The 21,835-nt window shown below is 47.7% G+C and overlaps 1 protein-coding gene across 6 annotated transcripts; it reads left to right on the top strand.

Moving 5' to 3' along the window:
* Positions 1-4,997: 4,997 nt before the first annotated feature.
* On the top strand, positions 4,998-21,210 carry CARD19 (caspase recruitment domain family member 19). 6 transcript variants are annotated; one of them, XM_011378934.2, is made up of 6 exons: positions 4,998-5,137; positions 17,018-17,160; positions 18,961-19,114; positions 19,943-20,002; positions 20,253-20,324; positions 20,934-21,210. In XM_011378934.2, exons 1-6 carry the CDS (start codon positions 5,131-5,133, stop codon positions 21,047-21,049), a joined length of 552 nt encoding a protein of 183 aa, XP_011377236.1. In that variant the 5' UTR covers positions 4,998-5,130; the 3' UTR covers positions 21,050-21,210. The 6 variants fall into 6 exon arrangements, with proteins under 6 accessions (XP_011377236.1, XP_011377238.1, XP_023378343.1 ...); XM_011378936.2 differs by having other exon boundaries at positions 5,000-5,137; positions 17,023-17,160; XM_023522575.1 differs by having other exon boundaries at positions 5,000-5,339; positions 17,023-17,160.
* Positions 21,211-21,835: the final 625 nt, after the last annotated feature.

Here is a 21,835-nt window from a genome sequence, read left to right as displayed (position 1 = left end):
TTCAGAATTGGCGAGGTTCTGCTGCTGAAATAAACAACCACTATCCCAGATAGCTTGGGCTACCGTCCGTAACAAATGCCACAGCCATTTCTATCTCACTGTTCTGGAAGCTGGAAGTCCAAAATCACGTGCTGGCCAATTTGATTTCTGTGAAGGCCCTCTTACTGGTTTGCAGATGGCTTCCCTCTCCCTATGTCCTCATGGCCTTTTCTTTGTTCTCATCCCAAGAGGGAAAGGGTAAGATGAAAGTGATATCTGGTGTCTCTTACGAGGACACTAATCCTACGGGATCAGGGCCCCACCCTTAGAACCTCAACCCTTAGTTACTTCCTTAGAGGCCCATCTCCAAATACAGCCACATGGGAGGTTAGGGCTGAAATTATATGGATTTTGGAGGGACATAAACATTCAGCTCATGACAACTGCCCCCCGCCCCAGCCCCAGAGGCTCAAACAACCTTGTTTATCCTTTGCTCTCACTGCATGTCCAATGAAGGCTGGTGGAGCAGCCCGTTGCAATGCATGCCTCCAAGATCTCTTGGAGGGAAGGGATGCCCAGGAACTTGCACCAGCAACACCATGATCTGGTCTAGAGAGGACACACCTTACTTGTGTGTGCAATGCATTGACCACACTGACCTCATGGGCCAGGAGGGTGACTCCCCATTGTGGGGAGGGAGAGGGAACAGCTAGGCAAAAGTGACACCACTGCAACTGACCTTGTCATCCTTGTTACACCGCATCTTCTGAGGCCTGTGTCAGCTCTTTCACATGGTGCTGATGAGATCTGTGGTTTTCAGTGGCTGTGACAGCTAAGTTAGAGAAACACCAATCAGCTTTAAATATTGGAGTGTCATTCTTGTTCCCAAAAGAAGCTGAGCAAAATTGGTCTAGGATGTCACAAATGAGACCTCATCACTAGGTGGAACATCCCCCAGTTGGGGGACAGTGTTTGGGAAAGATCATGCCTCATGAGTCAATTGCCTAGCAGTTGGTTACCTAAGTGTCCTATTTATCCAGATAGCAAGTCACATTGACTCACTGGCTTAAAACCACAGCTCCCATGTTGTTATTTCTACTGTTTCTGTCGGTTCTTGCTGGTGCATCACCTCCAAAAGTGCAGTTAGCAAAGGCCAGGGCTAAAATCTTCCAGCGGTGTCTCCATTCACTCACCTGGCAGTTGACACTAGCTGTCTGGGACCTCAGCTGGGGCTTTCATTGGAAACACCACATGTGGCTTAAGCATCCTTCCTGCATGGTGGCTGGGATTCAGGGTAAGTGTCCCAAGAAACAGGAAGTTGGGGCTGTTGGCTATCTAAACCTGGGTAATCAGAGATGTGGATGTGCTCAGACTTCTGAACCCATCATGCCAGAGAAAAATTAGGGATTCTACTTCCATCCCCCAGGCCAAAATCCCTGACTGCTTTCTCTTAGACCTTACATCCAATCCTGCAGGCCTGACCTGCATGACCCTGCATGTCCTGCTCATCACCACCTGATCTCATCCCCCTGCTCACTTTATTCCAGCCACACAGGCTGGTCCTCAAGCACAGAAAGGTCACCCAGGTCATCTATGCCTGGGGCACCTGCATGCACTGTTTCCTCTGGAATACTTTTCCCAACTATTGTGTGGCTCACTCTCTCACTTCAGACCTCTGATCAGACATCTAGTGCATTAGTTATGTACTCCCATGTAACCAATTACTCCCAAATGTAGTGGCTGAAAAACAATAATCATCATTGTCTCTCACAGTTTTGGGTGAGGCTTGGTAGAGTGGCTTTGGCTCGGGTTCTCTTGAGGCTGCAGTCACATGTCAGCTGGGTCTCTTCTGAAGGCTTGACTGGGGGCCAGGGGTCCACTTCCACATGATTTACTTCCTCATGGCAATCTGGTGCCAGCTGCTGGCTGGGGGCCTCAGTTCCTGTATGGGGCCTCTTCTCAGCACTGCTTGAGCATCTTCATGATGTAGTAGCTGGCTCCCCAGAACAAGTGACCTAGGAGAGAAAAGCAGAAGGCACAATGCCCTTTATAACCTAACTTCAGAATCTTCATTACCATCACCTCTGCCACATTTCACCAGTCCCACAGACCAGCCTGATTTGCCATGAGTGGAGGAGACTGCAGAATGGTATAACCTAGGATGTGAGAATCATGGGGCCATCTTGGAGGATGATATGGCCTCTGTCCTAGAGCTGATGTTCTAGTGGAGAGAGGGGTAGCAGGGAGTGCCTGGAGGACAGGACTGGGAGCCTGGGGAGGTGCTCCTCTTCCCCAGGGCCAGACCCACAGAGGATCTGGTAAGGCCTTTGGATTTGTGCTAGATGGATCCATGAAACATGAAAATCTTATGAATAGAATTGAGCAGCTTGGTATGGCATGTTTCCTCTTTCTCTGAACATAGGAGTGTTGACCTCTTTCTGATTTATAGGAGCTCTTTATTAATCAGGGAGATGAGCTGCCAACCTTTCTCTGGTTTCTTGTTTGCTCTTTGACTTTACTGACCTGTTGGAGGGGAGACTGAGAAGAGGCCTGAATAAGTAAGGAGGCCCTGAATAAATCAGGGGAATAGCAAGTGCAGACACTATGTTGTGTGAGCTTTCCCAGATGATTTAAAATTATATTTACTTTCTGATCAGATAAAGCATGGTTACAAAATTTGAAAGAAGCTAAAGACAGATGGAAGCTCTCAGGCTGGGGCTGGGGTCAGGGCCAGTGCACCCGTGACACCCAAGGACAGGTGGGAAGCAACTTCAGTTTGCACGGTGCACAGGGTGATCAGGTCCCCTCTGTGTGTGAGACTCACAGTGCTCAGTGGAGTGGGTGAGGGTCCTGAGGATCCCTGCCCTCTCACTGTGAATGGGCAGGACTCCACACCCAAGTGCTCACTTCTGTGATAGCCTGGGGGAGCAACGAGGACTCTGCACCGCTTCCAGCCAGGGGACACCTTTTGTTCCTGAGGTAGGGATCTAGGCTTGTAGGCTCTTGCCAGTGCTGGCTTCCACTCCACTAGCCTGGAGTGCACATCCAAGGGGCACTCCATCTGTGAGCTCTGGGGCGGGGGTCCTTGGAGAGAGTCCTGCACCTGGGAGGCCCAGTCCTGGTTTCTGGACATTGGAAGAGGAACTTTCCCACTCCAAACCTGTTTCCCTGTCCATCCTGTGGCAGGAGTGGCTGTGAAGGTGGAATGCTGGCAATGTAGAAAGCAGTCGGGGCTCCCTGGAGGTGGGTGGGTCTGGGATACCCCACTATCTCCACTGTGTCCCCTGTCCATCCAGACCCTGCCATGGTAGCACTGACATTACTTCTAGAGGGAGAAATGAACTGAGAGGTAAAGGATGTGGAGTAACAGGGTTCAAGCTGGGTTTTGCTGGGCTCAAGAGGTCCTCTTCTAGAGGCCCCTGGAGGTCCCTGTGTGGGACTTCCCAAGGAGGGAGGCTCTGGAGCCCGGAGCTAGTCCTCTATTCTGGGGGATCCTTGTCCATGTAGTCTCCCTGGCTGGGGCAGGCTCAGGCTGGGTCTTCTAGCAAAGCCAGGCCAGATGCACCCCCAGTGTTTGTGGAGGGATTGGCTCTCAGGTAGTGACCACCATGACTCAGCCCAATGGTTTTGGGGTTTCCAGGAGACAACTGTATCCATTCTGTGGGTGCCCCTGACTGAACACAACATTGATGGTAGGTCCTAACCCTGTTTTACAGGGGACAGCTAAGGCACAGACATGAGAGTGCATGGACTTGGGGAGCACACCATCCCTGTGCTGTCCAAGAAGTTAATGCTAAGCTTGGGCTTCCACTCCCGGTCCAGCTCCAGCATCTCAAATTAGAACATGTTAATGGGGGAACAGCTGGCACAGGTAGAGAAGGAATCAAGTAAAATCAAAACCCAGTCTGCAATGGCTGCTGTGAAGGCCCTGCTTTCCTTTTCTACCACAGCTCTCCATTTTGTGGTGGGAGCCCTGCACAATGGTAGTTTGTAGGGCTGGGAGCTTCTGGGGTAGGTGCCACAGCTGGAATTGGCAGGTCTGCGATAGAGGGGGGGAGTGGGCTCCGAAGAAGGAGAGATTTGCCCTAGGTCACCCATTTTACAGACTGGGTAACTAAGGTTAAATGACAGGGTCACACTGACAGGCTGGTGCTCCCCTTTTACACGTGGGAGCCCTAAGAGGAGAGTGCCCCCGCATCACACTGTTGAGTCCGACTTCTCCCCTAGATTAGGGAGAGTCACTGTGCGGGCACTGCCCTCTTTGGCTGATTTCCTTAGCCAAAGCCTACTGGCCTTTTGCTGCAGGCCTGGCCCTGGAACGCGCACGACCTGACCTCCTACATGACCTTGGGCAAGTCACTTCCTTCAGAGCCTCAGTTTTCTCATTCTGGGAGTGAGGCGCGGCGGTGCCAGCGGGACGGCGGACTGCGCCAGGTAGATTTAGCCACCTGAACCTCAGCCCCGCAGCTAGGAAGGCTGTGGCCAGGGGCGGGGTCCGCATCGAGGTGGTGCTCCGACAAGGCAGGGCCAGGAAGGTGTGCGTCGTCTGCAGAGGAGGCTGCGTCGGAGCTGGGGACGGGGATCGTGTGAGGGACTGGGTTAAGAGTTTCGGAGGACCAGCGGACGAGAGCGAGGTTCTGGGCTCCTGGAAGCCCCGTAGGCGGCGCCGGCGGGGCTCAGTGAAAGGCGTAGTTCTGGGCGGTGGCTAGGGCGTAGCGGACTTCCGTGAGGGTGGGGCTCTGTCAGGGCGGGTTTCAGGGCTCTGATAGCTACGTCCCCGACGTCGGGGGCGAGGCCTAGCGGGAAGGGCGGGCTTCAAAGAAGAGCGAGACTTGGAGCTCCTGTGGGATGTGGCCCAGGAGCGGGGCTGGTGTTCAGCTAGGGGCGGGGCTAAAGTCTTGCGGTAGCGCCGCAGTTGACGCTGGAGGAAGCCCGGCTCAGTGAGGGGCGGGATTCAGTGAGGCGGGCGGGGCGCGGGGCAGCTACGTCAATGACGCTGGGGGCGGGGCCTTCCGGGAAGGGCAGGCCAAGCCAGATGGGTGGGCGGCGGTCTCTCCCGGCCCGCTGGCGGCAGCCAAACTGACGGACTGAGTGGCAGACGGCGGCAGGGCTACGGGCCGGTGCCGGCCGAGTGCACGCCGTGCCGACGCCATGACAGGTGAGCGCGGCCGGGCCAAGGTCGTGCCTGATGTCCCTGAATGGGCATGCGACCCCGGTGGTCCCCAGAACCTAGTTATACCGACTTCGGCCCGGGGGCGGCTTCTCGCTGTGTTGGCCCAGTGACCTTGTCCGTGACTGCGTGCCCATGACAGCCTCCCCTGTCTGCGGAGTTCAGTGGACTGGGAGCGTGGTCAAGTCCGGTAGGTTTCCGTAGGGCGAGGTCAGGTCCTGGAGGGTTCTGGGGTGGAGGGTGTGGTCAGGCCCTGAAAGGTTCTGAGGAACGAAGGCCGGTGTGCATCTGTGGCCGGGGAGGGGGAGGTGCTGGGGTGAGGAGACCACCTGACAGAGTAGGACGTAAAAGTAGAAATGGTGTCAGGAATACTCTCTCTGGTCCTACTGTGCTTCTGGTAGGAGATAGACACTCCATCTTCACAGCCACGTGACCAAGAGGCCCCACAGGCGCTGCATTTTGCGGCAGTGTGTGGTACCCTGGGGACTCTCTGTTCCTTCTCTAGCTGCACCGCTCCGTTAAGGACAGGTCCAGGGGAATCCGGAACACGGACTGAGCCCCTCAAAGCTTTGTGCTCCACACTGGGCGGCCCCAGGCCCTCCAACATCTTTTTTTCAGAATGGAATCACCAGCCCAAACATTCCTGAGGGCCTCTGGGGGCCTCACCTTCCTCCTGCCCAAGCCAAGTGGGGTCACAGTGCTCTGTGGAGCTTCCCCTGTTGGAGAAGCCCTGAGGGTGATGGGCCTGTGACAGAACCATGGCAGAGTGATCAGGGAATGTGGGAGCTCCCAGAAGCCACATCTCATCCCTGAGGGGCCCACTCTTCTGCCTCATGGGGCAGAAGTCATCTAGGGGAGGCCTAGGGGGTCAGGAAGGCCCCAGAAGTCCCGGTCCTTTCTCCCCAGAACTCACTGGAGTCCCAGCCTGGATCCTGCACACTGGTGACTTCAGGGACACCACTGTCCCAGCCTAGGCCAGAAGAGACCCCAGCTGCCACCTGCTCCCGTCATGCCTCTGAACCCTTTTTATTTGTGGCTGCTCTTTCTGAGCACCTAACCTGTGCTTGGCCCTGCAGCAGGCACTTCCCATCCCGCAGCTCTATGTGGGAACATGCGGAATATCATCTTTATGTGTGGATGAGGAAACAAAGGCTCATGTTGGGCAGGTGCCAAGCACCAGGCGCCTCAGGTGGTCAGTGGCAGAGCTAGGACTAGACCTGTGTCCTTCCCAGGCCCCCTGATTCCCTCTCTTCCTGCCATCTCTGTGTACTGGGCCTCTAGAGACCCTTCTCCTCACAGCCCTTCATTTTTGGGACAGTAGACGAAGGCCCAGAAAGCATAGGCCTGGGAGCATCAAATGAGCAGCCCTGCAAGGCTGCAGGCATGTCTTCCATAGCTCACTGCTCTGTGCACTGACAGGGGCCTGCTGCATGCTGCTTCTGTGGCTTCTGTGAGAGGCTGTGGAGTATGTGTGGGACCTACTGTGTCTACACTGGGCAGGCACTGGCCAAATGTTACTGCAGCTATTACTGTTGCTGCAGAACCAGTCCCTGCCTGTGGCATGCTGGGGAGTGAGCAGTCTCAGCTCCTCCATGCCCAAGGCCAGGTCAGACTCTGGGTTAGGAAGGGATTCTGGGAAAGTCCATTCAGGAGGGGAGACTGAGGCCCAAGCATCTGTACTGCGGTGGAGTAGGAGCTAGGGGAACTCAAGAGAGCCTCTCTGGGAGGATAGTGAGCTAAGCACAAGTTAGCCAGGTGGAAACCACAGGGACAGGTGTTTTTGGCCTGGGGTAGGAGTCCTGGGCAGTATGGTACAGTTGGGGGGCCACCATGTGGGAAGGCTCAGGGATCTGGGGGGCTAGGTGAGTGCAGGTGGGGCCAGCTCTCACCCAGCCGTAAGTGTCAGGGAGAGGCAGGTAACCAGTTGGGAGTCTGTGGTCCTGGTACCAGCTAGGCAGAAAGGTAGAGGAGGTGAGGCTTGGCAAAGTTAGTTGGCAAAGTCTTGGTGGGTTTTGTGTCAGCATTCTTTCTGTAAAAACTGTCTGGGAATGTTCATCAGGACCTGGAACCAAATTAGTTTCCTTTCCTGTACCTTTTTGTGCCCTGAGTGGCTGCCTGGGTGTGGCTTGTGTGCACAGTTTACAGCAACCACAGGAAATGCAGGGTGAGACAGGACTCAAAGCCTCAGTCCCTAGGCTGTACCACTGTGCCAGATGAGTCACAGCTGGCGGCAACAGGGGCTCCGCCTGGCTATTGGTTCACAGGACTGGAGGATCCTATGCTGGGTGTGGGCCATGGTCCACCAATAGCTCTCGCTCTTGGGTCTCAGACCTACATCTATTCATTCCAGTACTCTTCAGTGAGTGCCTACTGTGTGCTAGCCCTGTGCACAGCTGCACATACTGGACAGGACAGCCTTGGGCCTGTCCTAGTGAGCCTGGCTGAGAGCAGACATGATGCAGCTAAGTGCATGGTTAATTAGTATGTCAGTTAGTGAAGTGGAAAGTCTGGATGTTGAGAGGTGGCGCCTACACTGTGCTTGGGTCCCAACCTTGATTCATCACTCCCCAGCTGGCTGAAGTCTTGGGCAGATACTTTATCTACTCACTATGCCTCACTTTCCCCATCTGATAGTGGGGGTGGTAGTTGTGCTCACACCAATTGAAAAATGAAGATAATCTGCATGAAGAATGAAGATAATCAGAGTGCCTGGCCATGGGGCACACTCTGTGAACTCTGGCTGGTATTCTTAACTTTAGTCAGAGTGCTGAAGCCAGATGGCCAGGCGGGTCCTGCTCATGTGGCTGTGGCAGGTCTCTCAGTGTCCATGTGTGCAGCTTCTCACTGATGGGGCTGCTGATGAGTTTGTCTTCCAGGCTGGGAGAATTTAGAAGTTAGAAATTTGTGTTCTGGGGCAAAAAGACTAGCCAGAAGGAGTTGACAATGAGAGAGATGAGGAAGACAAACGGTCTATTAAGTTGACTCTACAGAGGAAATCGGGGAGGAGACTCATTTGTTCCAACATGATGACCCCATTTAAAAAAAAAAAAACTCTATTGGGATATAATTTACTTACAATCAACTGCACTCTTTTTTAGTGAATACTTTGATAAGTTTGGACAAGTGTATACCAGCCCAGACCTAATCAAGTCAGAACATTTCCATTGCTCCTTCCCAGGTAACCCCACCTGACCCAGGGATTCATTTGCTTTCTGTGACCCCCATTTTTTCTTCAGAATTCAACACTGGAATTTCCAAATAGGATTTCTTTTTAATTACTAGATTTTGTTTTAGAGCAATTTTACTGTATAACATATTGAGGAGATAGTACAGAGGATCCATCCCCACCCCCTCCATTTTCTCCTGTTGTTGACATCTTGCATTGGTGATGGTACGTTTGTTACACTTGATAAACCAATATTGATACATTAGTACTAACTATACATTATGGTTCACTCCTTGTATATTCTGAGTTTTGAAAAATGCATAATGTCCTGTATTCACCATTACAGTGTCATACAGAGTAGTTTCATTGCTGTAAAAATCCTTGGCTCCACCTGTTCACCCCTCCCTCTTCCCTAACCCCTGGCAACCTTTCCCTCTTCTCTAATCCCTGGCATGAGTAGTATTGTCATCTTCACAATATTACTGTCTCCATAGTTTTCCATTTTATGTTCGAATCATGCAATATATAGCCTTTTCAGATTAGCTTTTAGCAATATGCATTTAAGTTTCCTCCATGTCTTTTTGTGACTCCATAGGTCTTTTTATCACTGAATTATATTTCATCATATAGGTGAACCACAGTTTAATTATCCATTTATTTTATGTGCATATGTGGTACCATTTTAACTATTTCAGTGGCATTAAATACATTCACAACATTGTAAAACCATAACCACTATCCATTTCTAGAACTTTTTTTTATCATCCCAGACAGAAACTCTATCCTCATTAAATAATAACTCACCTTTCTTCTATGCCTACAGCTCCTGGTAACTACCATTCTACTTTCTGTCTCTAGAATTTGCCTATTCTAGGTATATAAGTGAAGACATACAATACTTGTCCATTTGTGTCTGACTTATTTAAACAGCATAATGTTTTCAAGGTCCACCCCTGTTGTAGTGTGTGTCAGAATTTTCTTTTTAAGGTTGAATAATATTTTATTATGTGTATATACCACATTTTGTTTATTCATTCATTCATTCATCCATTGGTTGTTTCTACCTTTTGGCTACTGTGAATAATGCTACCCTGAACACTGCTGTGCAAGTATCTGTTTGAGTCTCTGCATTCAGTTCTTTTTGGTATATTCCTAGGAATAGAATTGCTCATTCATATGACAACTCAGTGTTCAGCTTTTTGAGGAACTGCCATACTGTTTTTCCTTAGTGGTTGCACCATATTATATGCTCACCAGCAATGCATGATAGTTCCAATTTCATATATATATATATGATATATATATATATATATATTCCTAATGAGAATGAAGTAATATCTCATTATGCATATTATATGCTCACCAGCAATGCATGATAGTTCCAATTTCATATATATATTTATAAAATATATATATATATATATATTCCTAATGAGAATGAAGTAATATCTCATTATGGTTTGATTTGTATGTATCTGATGATTGATGATACTGAGTATCTTTTCTTATGCTTAGTAGCCATTTTTATATCTTCTTTGGAGAAATGCATAGTCAAGTCCTTTTTTAATTGAGTTGTTTGTGAATTTGTTGTTGTTGAGTTGTAAGAGTTCTTTATATATTCTGGATAGTAATCCTGAAGCTTCAGAAAAAGAAGTGGAAAAAATAATTCCTTTTGCAATTGCAACAGAAAGAATAAAATACCCAGGAATAAATTTAATGAAACACGTGAAGGACCTATATAATGAAAACTACAAGACCCTATTAAAAGAAATCGAAGAAGATACAAAGAAATGGAAAGATATTCCGTGTTCTTGGATTGGAAGAATCAACATAGTTAAAATGACCATATTACCTAAAGCATTACAGATTTAATGCAATCCCCATCAAAATCCCATTGGCCTTTTTTTACAGAAACAGAACAAAAAATCATCAGATTTGTATGGAAGCACAAAAGACCCCTACTTGCCATAGTCATCCTGAGAAAAAAGAATGAGGCTGGAGGGGAGGCATCACTCTGTCGTACTTCAAATTGTACTACAAAGCGACAGTAATCAAAACGGCATGGTATTGGCAGCAAAACAGACACACGAACCAGTGGAACAGAATCGAGAGTCCAAAAGTAAACCCATATTTATATGGGCAAATTTTCGAGAAAAAAGCCAAGAACATACAGTGGAGAAAGGAAAGCCTCTTCAATAAATGGTACTGGGAAAACTAGAAAACCACCTTCAAAAGAATGAAACTAGACTGTTGTCTATCACCACACACCAAAATTAACTCAAAATGGATTAAGGACCTGAATATGAGACCGGAATCAATAAAATACATAGAAGAAAACATAGGATCAAACTCAAGAACCTTGGACTTAAAGAGGATTTTATGAAAAAAATAAATGAATGGGACTACATCAAACTGGATAGTAATCCCTTATCAGATATATGCTTTGCAGATATTCTGTTCCATTCTGTGGGCTGTCTTTTCACTCTGTTTTTTTCCACTCAAAATATTTTTTTTATTTCTGGACTTTTTATTCTAGTTCATCATTCTGTATGTTTGTCCTTATGCCACTACTACACTGTTTTGATTCCTGTAGCTTTGCAGTATTGGAATTGAGAAGTGCGAGTCTTCCAACTTTGTTCTTTTTCAAGATTGTTTTTGCAATGAAGGTTCTTTGAAATATGAATTTTAGGTGGGCCTTCTCTGTTTCTGCAAAAATCATCATTGGGATTTGGATACAGAGTATATTGAATTTGCAGATTGCTTTGAGTAGTATTGTCATTTTCACAATAATAAGTTTTCCAGTCCATGAACATGGGATATCTTTCCATTTATTTGTGTTTTTTTCTTTCAGAAATTTTTTTTTTTTTTTTGTGGTTTTCAATGTACAAGTCTTTCACTCCATTGGTAAACTTATTCCTAAGTATTTTATTATTTTTAATGCTACTGTGGATGGAATTGTGGTTTTTTTTGGATTGTTTAATGTTAGTGTATAGAGATGCAACTGATTTTTGTGTGTTGATTTTGTGTCTTGCAAGTTTGTTGAATATATTAGTCCTAACAGTTTTAAGTTTGAGGTTTTCTATATATAAGATTATGTCATTGTGAACAGAGATCATTTTACTTCTTCCCTTCTAATTGGATGCCTTTATTTCCTTTTCTTGCCTACTTGCTCTGAATAGGACTTCTAGTACTACGTTGAATAGAAATGGTGAAAGTGGGCATCCTTGTCTTATACTTGATCTTAGGGCAAAAGCTTCCATCTTTTGTTATTGAATATGATGTTTACTGTAGACTTATGTATGACCTTTATCATGTTGAGGAAGTTTTCTTCTGTTTCTGATTTACTGATTTTAAATCAAGAGAGAGTATTGCATTTTGTCAAATGCTTTTCCTGTATCACTTGAGATGATCATATTTTTTCTTTTATGCTATTAATGTGAATTATTATATTGATGGATATGAGTGATACTGGTCTATAGTTTTCTTTTAATGTCTTTGGTTTTGGTATCAAGGTAATGATGGCTTCAGAGAATGAGTTCTGAAGTGTTACTTCCTATCCAGTTTTTTTTGGGAAGAGTTTGAGAAGGATTGATATTAGTTATTTAAATGTTGGTAGAAGTCACCAGTGAAGCCATCTGATCCTGGACTTTTATTTGCTGGGACAATTTTGATTACTTATTTATTCTCCCTCCTAGTTACACATCTATTCAGATTTTCTATTTCTATATGATTCAGCTTTGGTAAATTGTATTTTTAGGAGTTTGTTCATTTCATCTAGGTCATCCAATTTATTGGCATACAAATGTTCATAGTACCCTCTTATAATCCTTTTTATTCCTGTAAAATTGGTAGTAATGTCTTCACTCTAATTTCTGAGTCTCTTTTTCTTTGTCAGTCTATCTAAAGGTCTGTCAATTTTTGATCTTTTCAATGAACCAACTTTTGGTTTTGTTGATTTTTTTTCCTACTATTTTTTGGTCTTTCATTTACTTTCATTCTAATCTTTATCATTTCCTTCCTTCTGCTGCTTTGGGTTTTAGTTTACTCTTTTTCTGATTCCTTGAACTATAACATTAGGTTATTGATTTAAGATCCTTCTTCTATTTTATTGCATTTACAGCTATAAATTTCCTTCTCAGCACTGCTTTCACTGCATCCCTTGTAATATATGGTATTTCTATTTTCATTTGTCTCAAAGTATTTTCTAATTTCCCTTGTGATTTCTTCTTTGATCCATTGGTTGTTTCATTTCAACATACTTGTTAAATTTTCAGTGTTCCTTCTATTATTTATTTCTAGCTTTATTCCATGTGATCAGAAAAGGTTCTCTGTATAATTTCAACCTTTTTTTCTCTCTTGATTTTGTTTATGGTGGTTTTTTAAAAATTTCTTTATTTTAATTAGTTTCAAGTATACAGTACATTGGTTAGACATCTATATAGTTTGTAAAATGATCCCCCCAATTGCTCCCTCCCTCCCCTGACCCTCCACCTAGCTAATGTATTAATGCTAATTGCATTCCCTGTGCCATGCTCCCCATCCCCATGGCCATTCATCACCTACTAATTTGTACTTCTTTAACCTTTCACCCCAATCTCCCAGCCCCCTAAAACCACCTCCCCTCTGTTTGTCACCAAATTGTCCACTATATTTCTGAGTCTGTTTTTCATTAGTTTGTTCTTTTTATTCCTTAGATTCCGCATATAAGTGAAATCATATAGTGTTTATCTTTCTCTCTCTGACTTAAATACCTTCTAGGTCCATCAAAGCAATAGCTGTTTCCATCTCCTTCCTTTTAGTCTGTGTGCGTCTTTTAATCTGAAGTGAGTCTTTCTTTATATTTAACCTTTGGCATTTTAATTATGATGTGCCTTGGTGTGGGCCCATATGCTCCTTAAATTATTTTTATAGTCTTGGCATCTTTTATCTTGCCATTCTGATTGAGTGTCCTGATTGGCTTTCCTGTCCTCTAGATAGGGCATTTGAGCCTTTTCTTTATTCACTTTGTTTATTCCTTTGTTTATGCCATTTAATATACTTCTCATCTCAGATAATGTGTTCTTCATTTCTGACTGGTTCCCCTTTTATACTTCCCATTTCCATTTCTATGTTTTTTATGACGTTCTCACTGAATTTATCTACATTTCCCAAAAGTTCATTGAGCATCTTTATAACTAGTGTTTTGAAGTCTGCATTCGTGAGATTACTTGACTCCATTATATCTGGATCTCTGTTCTGTTCTCTCATATGGTTTCTGCTTCTTTGTCTTCCCATTTTGGCTGCCTTTTCGTGTCTGTTTCTATGAATTAAGCAAAGCTCCTAAGTCTCCTGATCTTATTAGTGTGGATTTGTGAAGTAGGTATCCAGTGGCACAGTCCTGTGAGAGGTTCAGCTGCAGGCCAAATTTAGCCCAAGGCTCTACCCCTCCGGGGCCACCTGTGAAGACTCAGCAAGCAATCCACAGATGCTGTGCTTATAGTTGCCTCAAAAAGCCACACCAGAAACCGAGGCCAGCTGCCTCCAGTGTGAGTCTAGGCGCTGCTCAGCAAGGAGCGCCTGACTTGCTGAGGATATACCTGGATGTGGTTGGGTGGGGCCGCGAGTTGGGGGAGACGGGGTTTCAGGGAATCCTCTGGGTGGAGCGACTTCTGTATCCAGTTTGATGACATCATGGCTATGGTGGCACTGTGTCCGGCGCACTGGAAAGCTGGGAATATGGGGGTGGGGGCTCAACAGGGAACAATGGATACCGCTGGCACTTCTGTACAAAATGAGTTTTGCCCTGGTCCTCACTCCGACAGTGTCTCCCTGTAAGTCCCTGGTGCCCACTGTGTGCAGCCAAATTGGCTCTGGTGCTCAGAGCGAGCAGGTCCGTCACCATGAAAATCTGCTCTCAGACTCGGCCCCTTTAAGAGGCTTCTGCTGCTGCTGCAGCCTCCGTCTCACTCAGCCGCTGTAGTCTGGGCAGCCCTGCATCCTCACCCTGTCCTTTCTGCTGTTGCAGGGTGCTTTCTTGGATTTCTGCCTAGTTGTGTGGTTGTTCCTCTAAATCCCAGGCGATTTTTCCTTGCTGCTGCTCCTTGTTTCCATCACAACTTTGACTTGTTTGCCAAAGGGATGAACAGAGCCTCTATCATCTATGTCATTTTTTTTTCTTCTCCTAATTTCAATCTTTTTAAAATCTATTAAGCCCTATTTTGTGGCCAAACTTGTTTTGAGGTCTATTCTAGAAAGTATCCTACGTGCACTTGAAAAGAATGTGTATTCTGCTTCTGTGGGTGGAGTATTGTGTGTTAGTTATAATTGGTTTATAGAGCTGTTCACATCCTCTGTTTCCTTATTGATCTGTCTGGTTGTGTCTGTTATTAAAAGTTGTGTATTGAAGTCTCAAAGTATTATTATAAAGCTTTCTCCTTTCAATTCTACCAATGTTTGCTTCATATATTTTGGTGCTCTTATAGTTGGTGCATATATGTTATACCTCCTTGGAGAATATCCCTTTTCTTAATATATAATGTACTTTTTGGTCTCATGTAACAATTTTGACTTAAAGTCTTTTTTACTCATATTAGTATAGCCACCTAAGCTCTCTTGGTTACTGTTTGCATGGAATATCTTTTTCCATCATTTCCTTTTCACCCTATTTGTGTCTTTAGATCTAAAATGAAACTTTTGAAGACAGCATATAGTTGAGTTATACATTTTGTTAATCCTGAGAGAAGAACACTGTTTCTCCTCTACTCATACAAAAAAACCTCAACTTTTCAATACTTCTGATAGTTATGGTCACCAAATGTGTGGGGTTCGTCTCTCTCCCCCAAGCAATTATCCAGTTCTCTGGTGGACACCAACTTGGTGTCCTACAATTTAACTCAGTTCTCATATCATCTACTTGGAGATAGCACCAGATCCCACAGGTTAAGGGCTCAGTCCCACAATACTGCTCCCACTTCAGATGCCAGTCACAAGTTCAGGTTGTCACCTTGGCTTCTGACCAACTGGCTATAAATTGGATTTCCCATAACCCCCTCCTTGAGTTAGATCATTTGCTAGAGTGGCTCACAGAACTTGGGGGAAACACTTTACTTACTGCTGCCGATTTATTACAAAGGATATTTCAAAGGGTACAAATGAACAGCCATATGGAAGAGAAACATAGGGCAAGGCATGTGGAAAGGGGTGATTTTTCAACATCTAGCCCTCTCTCCCCTCCCCAGAGGTTAGAGCTGAAAGTTCCAACCCTCTAATCATTTGGTTGGTTCCCCTGGCAACCAGGTCCCACCCACCCTGTGGTTATTCGGGGGCTTTCCAAAAGTCACCTCATTAACACAAACTCAGGTGAGGTTGAAAGGGTCTCAAAAGATTCTCACATTCATGGCTCAGTGCTTAAGAAATTCCTGGGATTTAAGAGCTGTTTGCCAGGAAGTGGGACAAAGACCAAACATATATTTCTTATAAATCACAGCACCACAAACCACAGTTCTATTTTGTCAATCTCTGCCTTTTGATTGGAGAGTTTAGTCCATTTACATTTAAAGTAATTACTGATAGGAATAACTTGTTTTTGTCTTTTGCTCTTTTTTTTCTGTATGTCTTGTAGCTTTTTTGTCCTTCGTTCCTTTCATTACTGCCTTTTTTTGTTTAGTTGATTTTTTTAGTTGATTTTTTAGTTGATTTTGTAGCAACACATTTTTATTTCATTTTGTGTATATTGTGTGGCTATTTTCTTTGTGGTTACCATGAGGATTATACATAACCTATTAAAGTTATAACAATCTGATTCAAATTGATACCAACTTAACTCCAATCACATATAAAAACTCTCTTCCTATACAGCCCTGCCCACCCCCTAGCCCCTATGTCCACCAGGGAATGGGACAAACTTCCACAGGTAGGTAAATAAGGTGGTGTACCTGTTCAGGAAGCTGGTGCCACAGGGACTCAGGATCCTCCCTTGGAGACCCTGTGTCTCCTGCCTGCCGACCTCTACCCCATCCCTTCTCTTTAAAAGTTTGTCATTCTAAGGAAAGTTCTTAATGGAGAAGAAGGTGCAACAAAGGTTCTTTAATGGTGCTTCTGAAAGAAGAAAAAGCCTTTCCCAGTTCCCTGGGCAGGCCTCCTGGTCTGCTCTTGGTGGCAGCTTCTTAAAGCCTTACAGACAGACTGGGGATGATCCTGTCCACCTTCTGCTCACATGATCCTGTGTCATGCCAGCATGGACTACCCTGAACCCTGTGCTCCTGTCTCCATGACATTGGAGGCTGTGGGAGCTGTGGGTTGGGCCTTTTCCAGGTTGCCCGTGCCTTTCCCTAGGCCTAGATATGTCCAGAGGGCCCTGTGGGGGCCTGTGGACAGTATACTCTTAGTACCTCAGAGTTTATTTTCATATAAGAGAGTAGGCAAATACTTGAATCACATTCCTGTTCTGCTTTTGAGTACTCTGGACTGTTCTTGCTGCACCTACTCACCCCATATTCTGGCTAGGGGGTTGGCAAGGCCTGGGGGGCTCTGGGCTGTGAGTAAGACCCACGCTGACTGGGATGTCAGCAGTTGTCTAGGTGCTTACAGCTGGCAGGCCTCCCGTGGGCACGGGGGCCTTGATGCAAGGGGTTTGTACCAACACTGCGTCGTGGTGGGGGTCTGCTGTCCCCTCCTCAGGCTGTGCTGGCTCATGCCTTCCGCACTCTCTACCTCTGTTTCAGAGCAGACCTACTGTGACCGCCTGGTTCAGGACACGCCTTTTCTGATGGGCCATGGGCGTCTGAGTGAGCAGCAGGTGGACAGGATCATCCTCCAGCTGAACCGCTACTATCCCCAAATCCTCAGCAACAAGGATGCGGAAAAGGTGCTGAGGGGTGGGCCGGATGCATCTCTTCTATTCCTTCCTGTCTGGGTTGGGAGAAAGTAGAAGGCAGGAGAGCTCGGACATGAAAACCTGTCTCTTTGGGGTGACCTTGGGCCCAGAACATTAACTCTCTCAGTCTCAGTCTCTGTATGTCATTGTGTCTGCTGGCCCCTTCCAGAGATGCTGGGAGTATCACAGGAGACATGTGATAACATGCAACAAACCTGGGAGCAGGGGTGAAGGGAGTAATGGTATCAGCCAGGCCCTACCCTGGTGCCACATGACTTTTCACTCTTCTGAAAATGGACAAAGATTTTGGGGTAATATGGCCCATCCTGTTCATGGACACTGCTTGAGAATGGATGACCTTGCCTGCCACACCCATTTTTCTGGCTCCCCTGAGGGTGGGTGCCAGCTAGGACCTTGGGATACAGGGCCCATGTCCCAACTTGGTCACTGAGTGAGCCCTTTTCCTGGAACTGCAGCTTCCTACCTTGGCACAGGTTAATGGTACCACATGCAGGGCTGTCCAGAGGGTTGGGACCTCTCCTGGAGACAGGTGAGGTTGATCCCCGACAGAACTGAAATGCACATGGACCTGCTACTGGCTCAGACACTTCTTTTTTTCTTTTTTCTCCTCTTTAATTTCCCCCACCCCCTACTTCCACCCTTGACCTATGGATGTTGCCATTTCCCCTTAAGAATTGGATCTCTGAAGGCGGGGCGTCTTCTCCCCCACGCTCGTGGTGTGCACCCCGCGGCCTGGCGCACTCAGGGGATCTGGCACACCCAGGGCCTGGTGCACCCAGGGGGCCTGGTGTACCCAGGGTATAGTCCATAGCTCCACCTGGGGCACGAACCCAGGACCTTCTGCATGTAAAGCAGACATACTAACCACTACACTATGGAGCCACCCCTCAGATACTTTTTAAGTGATGAAAGTAGTACAAGAAGTTTAAAAATAGCTCAAATTTATATCTTACTATTGTGATTAAAAGTCTAATACATGTTCATTGTAAAATTTTTAAATGATTTTTTGATATTTGCACAAGAAAAATCTCTGCACATGTGCTTACACCCACATAGTCTTTTTCCTGGAGAATACGTAATGGCTCCTGCACTCACTGCTCTGCACATTTGTGGTTCAATTCCAGTTCCATGTAGAATGGCATGCCTCCACCAGGTGGCAGCACCAGGTCACAGCCTCTTGATTCTGGTGGTCAATGCCAATCAAGTGTTCCATCCATTGACCTTTAAAACCACACATTTCTCCATCCAACACAATGAAAGAACCAATTCTTTTATCCTTACCTCAATTTATTTTTTAAATACTTGAATCACATTCCTGTAGACTGTAAACTATTAGAAGTTATCACACTATTACCTCATTGATTCCCTGAAACAACCCTACCATGTGGGTTTATTATTCCCATTTTACAAACTGAATCTTCAGGGGTGAAGCGACTTTCTGAAGTCACACAGCAGGCCACTAAGTTCCCACATGGGATAATGTCACCACTACCTTTGTTGGTGACCTCTCTCTGCCCTCACTGGGAGTGTGACGATTAGCATCCATTCTGGGACCCCAGCACAGTCTCAAGGTACCATGAGGCCATGGGTCATAGTCACTACCTCCCCAGGGGTGTTTGGAGCATCCAGGGGAAGTCATCTCTCCATGACGAAGCTGAGGCTGGAGGGAGTTGGGGGGCTGACCCCAGGGCCCCTCTAACCCCACTCCACAGCCACCTTTGGCCCAGTATCCTCCAGCCTGATCTTCCTTTGCGCTCCTTATGCCACCAGTTCCGAAACCCAAAAGCATCCCTGCGTGTGCGGCTCTGTGACCTCCTGGGCCACCTGCAGCGGAGCAATGAGCGGGATTGCCAGGAGTTCTACCGTGCCTTGTATATCCATGCCCAGCCACTGCACAGCCGCCTGCCTAGCCGGCACACTCTGCGTAAGTGTGTGTCTCAGTCCCCAGGCCTCAGCATCTGTGTGCTCAGTGCCTCTCCAGAGGACCACCTCTGGCCAAGTCTTGTCTCATGTGGCCTCTAGAGGGCAGATAGTATTTCCAACAACACAGATATCTCTGTCTCCCTACCTGTCTCTGTCTCTCTCTCTCTCTTTTGTCCCTTTGAACTTCTGGGAGCAGGATGGGGAAGATGCAGGTAGGGTTGCCCTGGTCTCCAGGAGGAGCGGCTACTGTCCCTTGATTCTTAGAAAAAGTCAGAGGCCCTGAAGGATGGCATGGTTCCACTCAGCTGATACCCAGGGCTGATGTCTTACTCAAAGGACAGGCTGGCAGTACTGGCTCTGAGCTCTGGCACTGGACTATTTTGTCACACCAGCCACCAGGGCCCCACAGCCTTGTTGGGAGTCAAATACCTTCCATGCTTCCGGGTGCTCTTAGGGCCATCTGGCAAGTGGCTGGTTGGGGGGCCTTGGGAGAGAGCACCCTGCTGATAACTGAACATCAGACCTTCAATGGGCAGGTGTTCATGCTGCATGTTGTGACTCCTGGCCACCAGAGAATGATGGTTCCCCCATCCCCACCCCATGGCCCTCAAGGTCCTAGAAAGTACAAGGTCCCCGCCCTGGCACTGACTCCCCAAGGGGGGCCTGAGGGCTCAGTGCCAGTACAGCATGGTCTAGCACAACTCAGCTTGGGGCTGGATGGTCCCGGAACCAAGGGACCTTGGCAGCCCCCTTGGTTTCCTGAGGGTGGGTGAGGACTTTCCTCTCTGGCCTACCCATGACTAACCACACTCTGTGATTTTGTTTCCAGAGAACTCAGATTGCACAGAGCTAGACTCAGGCACCGCAAGCCAAGAGCTCAGTGACAGGGGTAACCACCTCTTGCTTCCTCCTTTTGGCCCCCTCCCACACACACACACCCAGGCCTCTACCTCGGGGCTTCTCCACTCCAAATTGGGCTCTGCTCCTGACTTTTCATGGACATAACCCCTGAGGTGCTCACTGGGGGTGTCCCTGCCTGGCTGATCCCAGCATGGGACACAAGCCTATCCCTTGCAGCCTCAGGACTCCTCCCCGCCTTCCAAGGTGCAGGCAGCCCCTGATGCTCATTTCTCTCCCAGGACCTGTGGCCTTCCTGGCCTGTCTTGGCCTGGCCGCAGGGCTGGCCCTCCTCATCTACTGCTGCCCTCCAGGTGGGTGCTGCCTGTCCAGGCCTCAGCCCCATGAAACCCCAAGGCAGAAGGGCTCCTACATTTGTTGGGCACACTGTCTGCACAGTTCTGTAGGGAGGCACTAGTCCCCAGCCTCTTTGCACCCGTTTCCTCACCTGCAGTGGGACAGCAACTGGGCTCAGGGAAAATAGAGAGTTTGGGGCCCAATCCCACTAGGCCCAGCAGTGGTGAGTCCCGATTCCCATACCTGGCCCTTGGTGGCCCACTACCCCCAGGGGTTAGAGAATGATGCCTCGTGGAAGAGAGGCATAGCTGGAGCTCAGAGGTTAGAAAGCCCTGCCTTGCATGGGGCTTGGAGTAGGGTACCCCCCACAGTCTGGGGTCTTCTCCAGTGTCATAGCCCTGACAGATAGACGGGAGGCCCATGGTTGAGGCCCCCTCTCGGCCTAGCATGGCAGCCCTACAGTCCATTTTTGGCCATGCAGAGATTGTTGAGGTCGTGTGGGGTCAGTGCCTGACAGGCCCACTTGGCTGTGGAGGGTACCCCACATTACTCGGCTATAAGACTCGCAGGACGTCAGGCTAAGAGAAGACATCTTCAGCCAGTTCTGAGACACCCTTGTGTTCTAGACCCCAAGGTGCTGCCAGGGGCCCGGCGCGTCCTGGGCTTCTCTCCAGTCATCGTGGACAGGCACGTCAGCCGCTTCCTGCTGGCCTTTCTGACAGACGACCTGGGGGGCTTCTGACAGACCAGCCGCTGCCGCCTATCATGCACCAAAGAGCCCCCACCTGCCCGGAGGCCAGCTTCTTTTCTAAATGCTATTTTACTATTTATAATTACTGTAAGAAGCACTACTCCTTTTTACAAAGGTGCTTAATGATATTAAATGTGCAAGTCTCCTCTCTCCGCTTAGGAGTTTTTTTTAGATGATTCTGACTTGAGACTCCACATGCCTCTAGCAGTAGCTGACTCTGAGGGTTCTTGGAGTCCCTCATCCAGTTTGGGCTCAGGTCCTACCCAGGCCATACTCTCCATCGCTGTGGGCCTGGGCCTCACCCCTCCACCTGCTCCAGCCCCTATCCCAAGACATTCCCCCACTGTCCTCCAAGATGTCCCCCACCCCACTGGCCCCCAGAAATTCTCCCATCCCACTGCCCCCCGAGACATCCCTCCACCCCACTGCCCATGCTACATGTCTTCTCTCCGTGGCCACCTACCTCCCACTGTTTCTCTCCAGAGCTCCAACCTCCTACACTAATTCCTGCCCATCACTTCTCCCTCTCCCTCCCCAGCCCCCAGCCCCAGATGGGTAGGATATGCAGTCACCACCAGATCACTCTGTCACCCAAGCCCTGGGCCTTGTGGGGCACCAGCCAATGACCTGTGCTGCCCCATACGAGTTGACTTGATTCCTCTTGGCTACCACAGCAGATGGGGGTTGCTGTTCCTATTTTCCTGATGAGGCCAAGGTGGGAGGTCACTCAGCCAAAAAAAGGGAACCCTGCACTTGAGGGAGTGCGAGCTCAACCAC

Source organism: Pteropus vampyrus, unplaced genomic scaffold, assembly GCF_000151845.1.
Source record: "Pteropus vampyrus isolate Shadow unplaced genomic scaffold, Pvam_2.0 Scaffold349, whole genome shotgun sequence".
Taxonomy (NCBI): domain Eukaryota; kingdom Metazoa; phylum Chordata; class Mammalia; order Chiroptera; family Pteropodidae; genus Pteropus; species Pteropus vampyrus.
Note: the sequence above shows the minus strand (reverse complement) of the source record. Positions and strands in the feature narration are given on the sequence as shown.

Excerpts from the sequence above, each read along its gene's own strand:
- CARD19 (XM_011378933.2), top strand. The coding sequence starts at position 5,285 with ATGACAGCCTCCCCTGTCTGCGGAGTTCAGTGGACTGGGAGCGTGGTC. Across the intron at positions 5,340-17,017 it reads TGGGAGCGTGGTCAAGTCCG|AGCAGACCTACTGTGACCGC; the intron begins GTAGGTTTCCGT and ends CCTCTGTTTCAG. Across the intron at positions 17,161-18,960 it reads GCAACAAGGATGCGGAAAAG|TTCCGAAACCCAAAAGCATC; the intron begins GTGCTGAGGGGT and ends TTATGCCACCAG.